Raw genomic sequence first — 13,491 nt, 5'->3', positions numbered from 1 at the left:
ACATGAATGGATGCGGGGGAGAATCGTTTTAGATACTCCATTTCGTTTTGGTCGGTCCAAACAGAGGATATTTATCAATTTCTTAAACGGAAGAAGAAACATCAATCTCCGATTGTCCTTCCTATTCCCCTTTGACTTCTCAATAAGTTAAGGAAAACAAAAATAGTAATGCTCACCACTTAGTCAACCCAATGCATTTAAAATTTCCATTGACTTGAATCCTACTTTTTAATTTATAGTTATAATGAAATGTATATTTGACGAACTACTTAGCAAGTAAAAAATACTCAAATTTTATCTATTATATATTTTTATGTCCAAAGTCAACAAACTCGACTAACAATATCCATAAGGACATAGATATTGTTTTGCACATCCTTTAATAAATTGCAAACATATGTTTTAGTACAATGAAAAATTATGTGACTAGTAACAAGATGTAAGTATCATTAACGACCATTTGGACTCTACTTGTTCAAATATTCATTAACTAACAAGATAAAAATATCTATCACCTTACTGTTCTAACCCTAGCAAATTAAGACTTCTTCGAGATGTAAGTACTACTGGTTCATTGGCAATTCCCTTTATCCTTTTATGATTTCTTCATTTTTTCATTTTTAAAAACTCTTTGGGAAAATCTGAGAAATTAAGGAAGTTAAAACTCAAGATACTGCCATCTAATAAATGGAGGATTGAGGCATCTGATAAAATCCCAAGAGACATGGAAGATCCCATGCTTTGATATGTAATCCTCAATTATTTAAGCCCCACTACACATCTTTAACTAACCCTCGCAAAGGATCATCTATTTTGTTCTTTGTTATGAACCATAAGTACATCCCATGTGATGAAGTGTCTTGGGAAACAGTTAAGAAAGTTGACTTTTCCAAGTGTATATATAGGGGAAATGGGAGTGTCACAGTTGTATACTTGCATTGTGGTGTAGAGCCAACAAAACCAAAAAAAAAATAAAGGGAAAAACAGAGAGTGCAATAATGAGGAGCAACGAAGTGCGGTTGAATTGTGGGATAACAGTTCCATTGATTGGATTAGGTACTTATTCTTTTAACAATGATAGGGAGACAACAGAGCAAGCCATCCATGTGGCCCTCAAGGTACATTTTCGTACACCTCCTTGTCCTTTGTCTATCATCTATGGGTTCTTTTTTTTTTTTTTCCTCTCTTTCTTCAAAAAACAAAGAGAAAAATCCATGTATCTTTGGCCAACTTTCAATGGCATTCTACCGGTGGATTCTTTTGTACTCCCAATCCTTTAGTATCTGGTGATAAGACTCGATGTTTAGGCCTAATCCATGACCCCGTTAGAAGGACTTGAGATTGTATCGGTTTGGCAGTGGAAGGAGTATGATGCCAAAGGCCCTTCACTGTATCCACTGGAAAACAGTATAAAATTCATTGATTTCCAGTTCATGGAGCACATACTTCTTGGCTCACACTCAGTAACCTTTCCTCATAATTGTGTTTTTATCCACTGATCACCTAACAACATACAAGTTTTAATACTTTAAAAAAAAAACATACAAGTTTTAATATATCTATGTATGCGTTTATGCATGTATGCATGTATATATGCTTTGTTTTNTTTGGTTTTTTTTTTTGGGGGGGGGGGTGGTGGCCGGGGTTGGGTTGGGGGGGGTGGTAGGGGGGTGTGTGTGGGGAGGGAGGGTGGGGGAGAGGAGGTTATTTTAGCATGAGAAATGCTGATGGGATGGTTGGTTGCAGATGGGATACAGGCATCTTGATACAGCAAAAATATACGGTTCTGAGCCAGCCGTTGGAAATGCTTTAAGACTGGCAATTGAAGATGAAAGCATCCGAAGGGAAGATGTTTTCGTGACATCTAAACTATGGAGCGCGGATCACCATGATCCTGTTCAAGCACTCAAACAGACTCTACGGTAATTCTACCATACAGAAACGACCCGGCCACTGGCCCAAGGCTATGGGAACTAATTTGAAAATGCCAAAAAAACAAAAAAGAGTAAAACTGAAACAAGTGCCTTTCTTTCTTATATTTAATATGGTGGTAGACTGGTAGTTTCTGAATTTAGTTGTATATCCCCCTTCAGTAAATTGAAATGATATATCCAGAACATTGAAATCTTCACACATGGCTCACAGACACCTGATATCACATGAAAGTACGTGAGTGTAGTGTAACTGTGGAGCATTTTCAGCTTCAAAGCAAGATCTCACGGAACTCTTTCAGTATAGGATGATAAAAAGGATGAGTTGAAGAAGTTCTTTCTTAGCAAATACTCTTAAGGATCTAGGAAATACGCTAAATTAAGAAATGGATTATTTGTATGAGCTGGGAAATTTTGAACTGTATTCAGTGTTTCACTGTTGATAAATGTTGTAGGAACCTGGGGATGGAGTATGTAGACATGTACTTGGTGCACTGGCCAGTGAAACTAAAGCCTTGGGCTTGCTATGCTGTGCCCAAGGAAGAAGACTTTGAGCAGTTAGACCTGGAGTCCACCTGGGCAGGGATGGAGAAATGCTTAGACATGGGCTTGTGTAGGTGCATTGGTGTTAGCAATTTCTCAAGCAAGAAGGTTGAACGGTTGTTAGAATTTGCTTCCGTCCCTCCTGCTGTTAATCAGGTACGTCTCAAAAGTAAAGAACATAAATTTCACCAGAATAAGATGACTAGTAGTAGGTGGTCTTTCGGTGAGGGGGGAAAAGCCGAAATTAAACTGCCAGAGAAGAACAATCGAGTCTGAGTCATAACAGACATTGCCAGGATAGTAGGAATCCAGGTTTGAAATGAACTGATTCAAATAGAACTGCTGGTAGTAACATTAACTCCTTTAATTAATCCCTCAGTTAAGTTGCCCCGAGTAATGTTTGCATGCACATTTGACATGAGAAAGCGTGTGTATACAACCTCAAATATAACCGGAGACAAATTAAATATAATACTATGGTAAAAGTCAAACTGAAAGCAAAAAGAGGAAGACAAAGGCCTCCAGTTGATTTGATATCCTCCGACTAGAAAGAAAAAGGTTTCAGGGGCTCTAGCCATCATCATGATTAAAACTGTCGATGAGGGTACGTGCAGGTGGAAATGCATCCAATGTGGAGGCAAAGAAAGCTTCGAGAAATCTGCGCCGACTACAAGATCCATGTGAGTGCTTATTCACCTCTGGGAGGGCCTGGGAATGCATGGGGATCCACGGCTGTCGTTGAAAATCCACTCATCAAATCCATTGCTCTCAAACATCAAGCAACTCCAGCTCAGGTAAATCTGATTTCAGTCTCGTTTTTTACATCACTCTGTCTATCTCCACTGAGTTGTTAAGTAGTTATTTACTCCCAAGTTGCAACTTGGGGCGGTTAACATAAATAATTTTTAACGAAATCCTGATCCCATATATGAAGGTTGCTCTAAATTGGGGATTATCAAAGGGAGCAAGCGTGATCGTGAAGAGTTTCAATCCGGATAGATTGAAGGAGAACGTGGCATCCTTCGACCTCAAATTGGATGACGAAGATCTGCTTGAGATTGACAAGTTGGAGGAGAGGAAGATGATGAGAGGAGAGTTTCTCGTTAATGATACAACAAGCCCATACAAGACTCTTGAAGACCTATGGGACTACGAAATTTGATGCTTATGCAATTTATAAATGTCAAAGATCCCCATCTGTGCCCCCTTTTCCCTCTCTGTTTTGTCCTTTAATTTCAATGCATATCCTGCTTAGCCAATTAAACTATTGAAGGTATCCCTATCCGTCCAATATATTGTGAGATTATATTTTTTGTCCTCTTTATCTTTTTTATCTTTATTTAAAAAAAAAAAGAGTTCTCAAGAATAGAATTGTTCGTATGAGAAAATTTAACAGCAATCTCATTCAGCACTTGGCAGATGTTAGACACAGTGCTTGCTTTGGTAGATGTTAGATACAGGGAAGGTAAACTAACATGTCGTTGAACTGAGTTGGTGCTTGAGACATGTAATACCTGAAAAGACACATTGCCTTCACGCAATCATACATGCCTAAAATTCCTCCGATTTCAGGGTTGGACTTGGGAACTAGACATGAGAGTTTTAACGGGCAACTTCAGAACTGTCATCAACTCATCATGATTATGGTCAAGTATAGTATTCGCATCCTTGTCTGTTGAACCAAAAATGCCATAAAAAAAAAAAAAAAAGTAGAAGAAAATATACAGGGAGAACAGCAAGAGTATGAATATGCGGTTTAAGCACGTTACACAATCACTTCAAAGATTTTTGAGTTCCTGTTCTAAGTACAACATTCAACTAGCTAGGATGATAATTTTCAGGATCCAACTAGCTCCAAATTTTGAATTAGTTCATCACCTAAATTATGCAGAATCAGTATAGTACAGACTTTGCAAGAAGAGGAGGTTTGAGAATTGGCTCACCTGCAAAAAGTTCTTATCTGGAAGACAAATGTTTTCCAGAACTCCATTACCCAAGACATTCCAGGCCAGTATTTGCAAGAATCTTGCTTTAATTTGATTTCGGAAATTGGATCATATAAGTTCAGCAGCCTAATATCCTTGGAGTTGCTTTCAGCATCCATCTCATCCCAGCTCTGAACAGATCATCTTGAGGACCAATAAGAAAAGGAAAAACTTAAAAATGGGCTTTCAGATCGTATAAAACAGCTCAAACAGGAGACGGCAGACTAAACAAAAATCAGCTTTGGCTAAGAAACAAAGTAACTACTGTGAATCGTCCTAAAATTCAGGCAGGTGCTGAGGACAGTTGGATTCTCAATCTTCTTCCTCATTTCTTATTCTCTTTTTTTTTTCTTTGATTTTAGCTCAGCCTTTTATCTTAATCTATATCTGTTTAGACTCAACTGAAACAATTTTCCAGTTTAACATAAATGTTTTATATTTAAATAACACATTAAAAAGCATTATCTTCTATATCTATGTTGCACAAAATTTCAAAATTATTTAAGGAGACATTCGTACCTGTGATTGCTCAAGCTAAAAACTGCATGTAACCTATTTTTCCGCTGACCGCCTACCATTTTCATTGGACACTGATGAAATGCCTTGCTCAATGCACTATAGAAAGCATTATGAAGAAGAGAGTACAACAAATTAGTTTATGCTGGTCGTGATATATAGGAAAGCCAACTAGTGCTAATATTGTGCAAGATCATTTCAAGATATTGTATGACAGGGATGCCTATGATAGTTGATGATGCTTGTAAATGACACCCAGCTTTGGAAGAAAGATAAATATGAAATACAAAAAAAAAAGAGGGATAACAGAGAGTGAGTTGACAAGTCAAATAATTGTAGTTTTGGAATTTCTTCCCCTCCTTCCCCCACCCTACCAAAAAAGCCTGGTAATTTCAACCTTCTAGCCCGCTCTTATTAAATAATTATCCACCTACCATCTTACAAGCAGAGCATTATCATTAAACACCACAAACTCCTATTAACTCACATCCTATTTCAAACAGAAATGATACATCACCATAACTGCAAACGCCAACCAGATAATACTAGCCACATAAAACAGCAATGAGAGAAAAGGACAAACCCAGCAGCTGATATTTCTAACCAGCAAAACAACGTTATCTGGTATAAGAAACAAGAAAAAGAGAAGAGAAAGTCTCTGCAAAAAGAGAAAAAGAAAATAAAATATGGAAAAAGATACTGTGAAGTGGCTGTTCCTCAACAAGCAAGAATTCCATTACCCAATCTACACCCCATAGAATCCAAGAAAATTGAGAAATTCCTTCAAAGGTTTTCTCCCTAAACGCATTATGAAAGAGCTATAAAAACCATATTTTTCATGATCAAAGAACCATAAAGGATCTGAAAGTAAAACCCCAACCAACCAGTAAAGCTAATACACCACGAGCCCACTCTCGTTCCCATAAAAGATAAACAATCACACTCCACACCAGACCCATCCCGTAAATAATTATTAGCTGTCTTTCAAAAGATGGTTATTGATCCTTGGTGTCTGGCTTGTGGTGGGGAAAACAGCAAGTAATGAAAATAAATCACAAAATCTAAGTTTTAGTATAAATAAGAGAATCTGTTTAGCTGAAGTGAAAAATCAAGTTGCATATTTTCCCATCTTCCAACTAAAGGAATCCTTTGAATTTAGGGCCAGTGAAAACATAATGGAGTACCAATAATGTGTTTGACTGCAACTTGCAAACTCGTCCGCGTTTTCCAGGTTGTAGAGGCTGTCTGGTGGCCAAATCAGTTCTGGATTTTACTATTAACAACTAGATAACAAGTATACCTGAAGAAGATATCCATGCAGCCAATCCAATGTCTGTGGAAATGTGGTCGCTGATACATTGACAACTGTTAAACCCTGTTCCAAGGGACAAAGATACATGAAAAACAAAAAGCCAGAAGGTCCACAAAACTTCAATTTTGAAACAACCAGCCATATAAAAGTTAAAAGAGTTGAGTCAAATTACACCTCTAAAATTATGACAAGTGAGAGTTGAAAACCCCTGTCGATTTGCTTCCTCTTAAAAGTAAGGTAAGTCATTACTCCACACTCGTTATACCATATTAAAAATTTTAGATACCTAAAATGATGGGGCAATCCAAGAAATTTGAAGCATAAGCATACAACATCAGATGGTATTGCTTACAAAGATAAACCCATGAGATTATCTTGGAGAATGCTATAATAAAACAATCAAGAAGCCCCCTGTATATATACCAATGGACATTTTAGACATGGTACACTTTCTTTATCAGCAACCTAAGAGCGCGTTCACCCAAAATATGATGCATCTAATGCTTATGCCTTCATACCCCACAGTCATACCTGACTAGAGACAGGGAGTCAGGCATACAAACATATCCTTTCCAACTAACACTGGTTTTATATCAAATCTAAAGTACCTCAATGTGATTTTGTATTGCCATAGACTACAACACATTAACTTTTGAAATAAAATAGCACAGAAACACAAGAGGATAGGAACAAATATTTCATCCTAGAAACCAATAGAAACAGGCATGAGATAGCATACCTGTGACTTGAAAGAGCAAAGATAGTCTTGAATGGTCTTCAAGTTGGCTATTAGACTATCTGTATCCTGTTATGAAAAATAAAAAAATAAAGAATTGATTTTTGTTATAAATTCATCACAAAAGGAAACAGAAAAGTCATTCAAGTAAATAGTTGATCAAATGAATAAACAATAAAAACATCAGTGAGAAGAAAAGGAACTGAGAGTGAGCAAAAGAAAAATCAAGGTAACAGCAAGAGCACTTTCAACCAGAAACAACAAAGCAAAAATTTGGCAGACATGGACACGGTTGGAAGCATCATCTCATGCCTTATGGTGCCTCATTACACAGTCCTAGTTGACGAAGGTATATAAACAACACAACAACTCTCCAGCTTATGAGAATTTTCAACAATTTACCATGTGCTAAAATTCAAGCCATTTTCATAGTGAAATAAAAGGAGTAAAATACTGCCAATACAGATATAAGGCAACCTATCACTGTACTTGAGATGTCACAATGTTCTAGGCAAGCTAAAAGTAAAGCTTTAACAAAACTGCTCAACAAGTCTACTGTTAACAGAAAATCATCTATATTCAAGGGGAGAAAGCAAATGAATTGGGCTGCTTTCAACCAGCTTTCCAGGATCCACTTTCCACACACCGAATGTTGCCAGGGTTACTCTATATTCATCATATATAATTCAGTAACTTAACGGGTCCTTGGTTACAGAACAACTATTAACATTCAAGATTGAGAAAACACACTTCAAATTAACATAGCTATCAAATTAAGTGTTGTCAAGAGTGCAAGGTGCACTCTAGGCACAAGAACCCTTATATTGCTGGAGGTGCAAGGCGCAAAAAAAGCACTCGCCTGACTGAATTAAGGTGCAATATCTGTGTGCGCGCGCTTGCGCATTTGTGTGTAGAACAAGCTTTAGATATATAATTCTGATAATGAACTTTAAAGTGCAGTCTATTTTTATCCTACAAAACATGCAAAATTTCCTCTTTCTTTTATTGGCCATTATGCATGATTTCCCTCTGGTCCCAAGTTTGTTGTTATATACTCAAAAATTGAGATTTAGAGAGTTTGATAATGTCCCTTTTTTACTATTAAAGGTATGGCTAATAAAAAAATAAAAATTAAAGAAATTAAAGAGAACTTCAATCAGGTGGGCTTTTTTTGCACCTACCGCCTTAGAAAAAAGCACACCTAGGTGCACCAGGCTTGTGCACCATGCGAAAGTATCTGAGGCACTTTTCTTGTCTGGTGCTATGCCTTAGCGCCTAGGCGCGCACCTTAACAACACTGATCCAATTAAAAATCCTTGATAATTCCATGAAATGTCCCCACTAAGCTGATTGTCAAAAGGTATTATCTTTCTGCCGAGACAATAGCTACTTGACATATATTGTGAGCAATGTAGTTTGTATGGAATGAGAACCTAGAATTGTTATAATACCTTGACTGGACAATTACCACTAAATGTCCGAGTAAGGATCCACTCTTCTAGTAATGCCTGCATATAGATGAAATTGGTTAGAAAATCATGCAAGATTGAGAAGAGACATTACGAGGGAGAAGGTAACATATAATCCTAATTAAAGGTAGCCACCTTCATACAAATGTATCAAGAATGACTTCACATGAACCTGATTACATCTTTTTAACATCAAAAACATGCAGCAGTATCTTAGCTTAGACTAATGCAGGATATAACAGTCAAAGGAACTCATCTGTTTTTAAATTTACATTAGCCTTCCCACCAAATGGCATCTTCTTCCCGCAACAAGAATAATGGAAACTAATCTCCATGCTCCACTGAATGAACCATCTATATTGTTGAGAATTTAAAAATAGGGCTTTTCTTTTTTCACAAATAAAGGTTCTAATAGTATAGGTTCTATCAAAAGAGAGATTTAGAAGGGAAATCAGAAGGAACACCAACATTTGGATCTTCACTAAATGTGAATTTTGAAGTGGCGTCTCCTCCACATGCTCAGTTTAGCAATTTGCATGACATATTACTATTTACTAAAACAAACTAAAACCCACCCACAATCTTTTCACATTACTATTTAAAGCTGGGAATATAAGAGTGGAAAGAGAAAGCAACCATACCTTGTGATCAAATTCAGCCATATTCAGAATTATTGGTATTATTATTGGTTCAGAGCCAGATTTTTCTTTTCTAGCAGTAGTTCCATTTACTTCTGGTACCTTAACAGTTTCACCTGCAGGAACACAACTCTGTTAATAAACTGTCATCTTGCACCTCCACTTATTTTCTAATACTGATGCATGCGCATGAAACGGTGCTTATAAAATGGAGCTAGATGCCATACCACACACAAAGAATTGAGAGCAATAGTCTACCTTTATCGTCTGAAGCAGTTGATAGAGCAATAGACTCTAGATATTCCGAGACTTTATTCACCTGGTCAGCAGACACACATTCATCCAAACTCAAATGCACAGGACGGTTTTGGCTATCTTCAGTATGACTTCCAAATGCACTTGTGGAATTATTTTCCATTTGCACTGCAGAATTATCATTTGATGCCTTAGACAGTGGGGCTGCTTGACGTCCTTCAGGCACACTGATTGGAATTTTGTGCTCATCTTCCATTAAATAAATGCTTGGATCCAAATGTATTCCCTGTTATTGTCATAAGAAACGAGGAAAACTAGCTAACTTCAAAGTGACACACATAAAGTGCACAAGAACATGCCAATGCTTCCCAATCTCATGCAATGACCAGGTGGAAAAATATAACACAATACTTAGCAGATTATAGCCTTCCTTAATGTTTGCAGCCAGAAAAAAAAAAACAAATATAAAGGCAGTCTACAAATTCCAGAAAGAACAGTTGTCTGCAGGGTAACATGGTAGCAGCTCCAAACTCAAACTTCACCCCCATGAACAAATCACGTCTGGCAGGCGTGTATATTCAAAGACGTGTAACCATGCTCCTCTAGAACATCCATTACGGCCATATCATCTTATTTTAACCATTAAATTCATCAAACTATGGACAACAATAAGCCAAGAAGATCAACAGAAACCTAAGGATGGAAGTTCAATTTTGAGCCAAAATAGCTGAAAATGCAACAAAAGTACCAAGTAAAAAAGCATGTACAGTACAATCTAATCATTCATGGACAGAAGCCCATAACCAGCCAGACTCCAGGCTTAGTTTAATGCAAAAGCTCAGAAATTCATGTGTCATACCCTGTCATGATCACTGCTACAAAGACAGACAACACATGAGACTACTTAATGGCAATGCTATACCACATCATAAAACTGTTTGAATTTGTTTTCGAGATAGCACCAACAATCTTATTAAAAAGTAAACAAATCAATGCAAATAAAATTATATATGAACCACAAGCACTCAAAACATAATGCACTCTATGGGCATGCACCACGGAAAAAGAGAAAAAAGAGAGAAGAGTAAGCAAGGAGGGCTCAAGGATGGAGGGTAAGGAGGATGTTGGCAAAAGAATGAAGTTAGCAATCCACTGAAAAACCATACCTCAATTATAATAGGCTTTCCATCTTTCATTGCTTTTTTTAGATCCCCATTCAACCCTAGGAACCAAAAAACACAACACCAAATCAATGACAAATATACGTTTAAAATACAATAATAAAATTCATATCTAGGATGATAGAATACCCATGACATGTATTAGGTTGTTACATTTCTCTTTGCAGTCTCCCACTTTTACACAAATAAAAGAAAGAAGAAATTTCACAGTAGCTAAATGGGAGTTTTAGAAACTACCTTTACGAACTATTCTGCATTCTCGGCAAAATTCAGTAATTAACTCCTCAGAGGAGCTGAAATCTCGTGCCCATACAGGAGTGGATGCCAATGGCGCACTGAAACAAATAAGAGAAGTAAGCATTGTGTGCACCATAAAGAATATACATTAAATGCTATCCAATCTGTTAAAAGCAGGGGATGTCAGGCCAATCAGTTGCACATTCAAAGGTAAAGTTTCTATTAAGAACAATCTCGCTTTCCTAACACAGATGTATAGAGAGAAACAATGTTAAAATTAAAAAAAAAAAGGTTTAAATCTGACATACTATTCAATTTAAGTTAGTGCCTTTTCTTCTACCTTTATAAAGAGTAGCAAGTGATTAGGGAAATAAACTTCTAATATTGTAACCAATACATAGCTGAGGTAACACTACTCAATTAGGAAAACCTTCCTATGATGTTTAAAACAAATCCCATGTTCCCAACTCCTAAAATATGACTAGAACAACCAATTACTGGTAAGATCAACTGTTCTCCTTGGTTAAAGCCAGAAAATGCATTATTGATACCCATCCTTTTATTTACTTGAAGCAGTGATTTGATTTGATCATCAAATTTCAACATTGGAATAAAAAGCTAAATAACATAAGAAGAGAAGAAAATAAATAGATTCTAGACATACTCAGTTGATGTGCGTAGCAACTCATAAACCATATCTGTCTGAAACAATTGAAAACAAAAATGTAAATGCACCAGCAAACACAAAAACATAATGAGCCATCAAGGAAATATGGAAGAAGAAAATCTCAAAAATTTCAGCAGATAAAACAGAAGGCTGAACCTGTAAGACATTCGGCAAGTTTAGCCTCTGTGCAAGTTGTGTAGCTATTGTAGACTTCCCAACACAGGCAGTTCCACAAACAAGAATTACCAAAGGAACCCTTTGATGGTGAAATCTAAAAGTAATAAACAAGAAAAATAGTATTAGCACAATGAAGCAACACTTAGAAGTTCCCTATAATATTTTTTCTCTACTACTTTGAGTCAGGTGCAGGCAATGAGTCACTGATAAAGGTTCCATGCATGATCAAAATAAAAGCTATTCTAACATTACTCTTGTCTTTGTGATCATTAAATTAGGGTGAAGACATGGATTGAACCCAGACCTGTGATACCAGTAGATTATCTAGCGTAACAGACTGAAGATACACATAAGACGGGAAAAAATTTTGTTGGACAAAATAAGCAACCACTGCGATCACACAGTTAGCAGACTGTCTAGAGGTGAATTAGCTTTGATGCCGCTAAACATTCATAAAGTTGTTGAAATGAAAATTTCGTTCCAGAATAAGCACCAGAAAATTGTTTGGCAACATCTTGAAAAGCAAACTGACCTGGTCATCATCTTGTACCGATTGATATACTCTTCCCCATAACCTCGCCGCTCCATAAGCTGAACAAAGAGTCTGATTAGAAAGTTTGATGATCGAAACTACATTCAATCTCCTGGAAGTCTGAAAATGCTCTCCACTCTACTTTTCATCCAATATGACATATACATAAATGTTATGAAGACATACCTTAAAAAGATTCGCTTCCAAATCAGACTGCGAGCTGCAAAAGAATAGAATTAATAATAAAAAAAACTACTACTAATCTAAATCACGAAACTAACAACCAAATCAGTAAAAAATGGGAATCATACACATCCAGAAGGCTGTTGTCTATAAGCAGCTTCTTGAGCTCCAGAGCGATTTTAATTGCTACATGGTTTGGAATCTGAAGCCGCCATGTCATAGCGATAAAAATAAATAAACAAAAAGAAACTTTGAAGATATTATCATATAACATAGAAATAATAAGAAGTGAAAAAAAATTAAGCGTTTCAAGTTAGCATGTTTTAAGAAAAATTTAAAATTTAAAATTTAAAAAGAAAAAACGAAAAAGAATGGAATAGAGACCTTTGTGACAGTTAACATCCTGCTAAGTAAGAATCTGGATAATACATAATAGTGATCGGCATTATCACCCAACCAGACCTTCACCTACATCGCCAAAAAAAGAAAAGCATAACCATAAAAATGGAAGCTTTTATTTAAAATTCATTTGCTGGATGGATTTGAGAGAGAGAACCTTGACGAAGTCGTATTTGGAGGATGCGTTGCGAGGACTGGATTTGGCAGAGGGGACAGAGGGACTCGTAATCTTGCCGTCGTCTTCATCTTCGCCACCGTAATTCTGGTTAGCTCTTGTCCGCACTGCAATTCCCTTGCCCTTGTCGTTCTTCATCATCATCATCTTCTCATACTCTCCCATTTTCTTTTTCTTTTCTTTTCTTTTCTTTCCTCTTCTTTTTGGATTTCAGAATCAATGCTCCAGGCTTCGATACCCTTCCCTCGCGTTAAAATCGCCACTGTCGATTTCATGGGAAACCCGCATCTTTGCCACCTCAACACCTACATCAGCATCTCCGTAATTTCTTTGTTTTGTTTATATCTTATAAAGTCTGTCCAATCGGAAGAGCTTGCTTCACACGGCTACCGAGCCACTTATAATCCCACTAATTTATCCCAATTCATAAATAAAAAATTTCAAAATCAATAATTATTTGAATGATAACTCTCCTTTTTTATAAAAATATGTCTCAATGAATTCATTACTAATTAAAAAAGTATAATGATAAAGAACACGTGTTATAATTTATTT

General features: G+C 36.6%; 2 protein-coding genes across 3 annotated transcripts; one reads left to right on the top strand and one right to left on the bottom strand.

Moving 5' to 3' along the window:
* LOC18605342 (aldo-keto reductase family 4 member C9) lies at positions 960-3,636 on the top strand. Its single transcript, XM_007038301.2, has 5 exons — positions 960-1,118; positions 1,747-1,922; positions 2,387-2,630; positions 3,089-3,268; positions 3,409-3,636. The coding sequence occupies exons 1-5, from the start codon at positions 999-1,001 to the stop codon at positions 3,634-3,636; spliced, it is 948 nt and encodes a 315-aa protein (XP_007038363.2). The 5' UTR covers positions 960-998.
* LOC18605341 lies at positions 4,197-13,302 on the bottom strand. Of its 2 annotated transcripts, XM_018118095.1 has the most exons (16): positions 12,919-13,302; positions 12,747-12,830; positions 12,491-12,564; positions 12,366-12,399; positions 12,180-12,238; positions 11,627-11,741; positions 11,468-11,505; positions 10,804-10,901; positions 10,552-10,607; positions 9,389-9,671; positions 9,134-9,246; positions 8,475-8,531; positions 7,027-7,092; positions 6,276-6,350; positions 4,979-5,074; positions 4,197-4,590 (listed from the first exon to the last, which is right to left on the bottom strand). In XM_018118095.1, exons 1-15 carry the CDS (start codon positions 13,099-13,101, stop codon positions 5,012-5,014), a joined length of 1,398 nt encoding a protein of 465 aa, XP_017973584.1. In that variant the 5' UTR covers positions 13,102-13,302; the 3' UTR covers positions 4,197-4,590; positions 4,979-5,011. The 2 variants fall into 2 exon arrangements, 1 of the variants encoding a protein (XP_017973584.1); XR_001927218.1 differs by lacking the exons at positions 4,197-4,590; positions 4,979-5,074; positions 6,276-6,350 and adding an exon at positions 8,205-8,369.

This window comes from Theobroma cacao, chromosome 3, assembly GCF_000208745.1.
Source record: "Theobroma cacao cultivar B97-61/B2 chromosome 3, Criollo_cocoa_genome_V2, whole genome shotgun sequence".
NCBI classification, from domain to species: Eukaryota; Viridiplantae; Streptophyta; class Magnoliopsida; order Malvales; family Malvaceae; genus Theobroma; species Theobroma cacao.
Note: the sequence above shows the minus strand (reverse complement) of the source record. Positions and strands in the feature narration are given on the sequence as shown.

Excerpts from the sequence above, each read along its gene's own strand:
- LOC18605342 (XM_007038301.2), top strand. The coding sequence starts at position 999 with ATGAGGAGCAACGAAGTGCGGTTGAATTGTGGGATAACAGTTCCATTG. Across the intron at positions 2,631-3,088 it reads TCCCTCCTGCTGTTAATCAG|GTGGAAATGCATCCAATGTG; the intron begins GTACGTCTCAAA and ends GGGTACGTGCAG. Across the intron at positions 3,269-3,408 it reads ATCAAGCAACTCCAGCTCAG|GTTGCTCTAAATTGGGGATT; the intron begins GTAAATCTGATT and ends CCATATATGAAG.
- LOC18605341 (XM_018118095.1), bottom strand. The coding sequence starts at position 13,101 with ATGGGAGAGTATGAGAAGATGATGATGATGAAGAACGACAAGGGCAAG. Across the intron at positions 12,831-12,918 it reads CCAAATACGACTTCGTCAAG|GTGAAGGTCTGGTTGGGTGA; the intron begins GTTCTCTCTCTC and ends TTGGCGATGTAG. Across the intron at positions 12,400-12,490 it reads GACAACAGCCTTCTGGATGT|CTCGCAGTCTGATTTGGAAG; the intron begins GTATGATTCCCA and ends ATTCTTTTGCAG.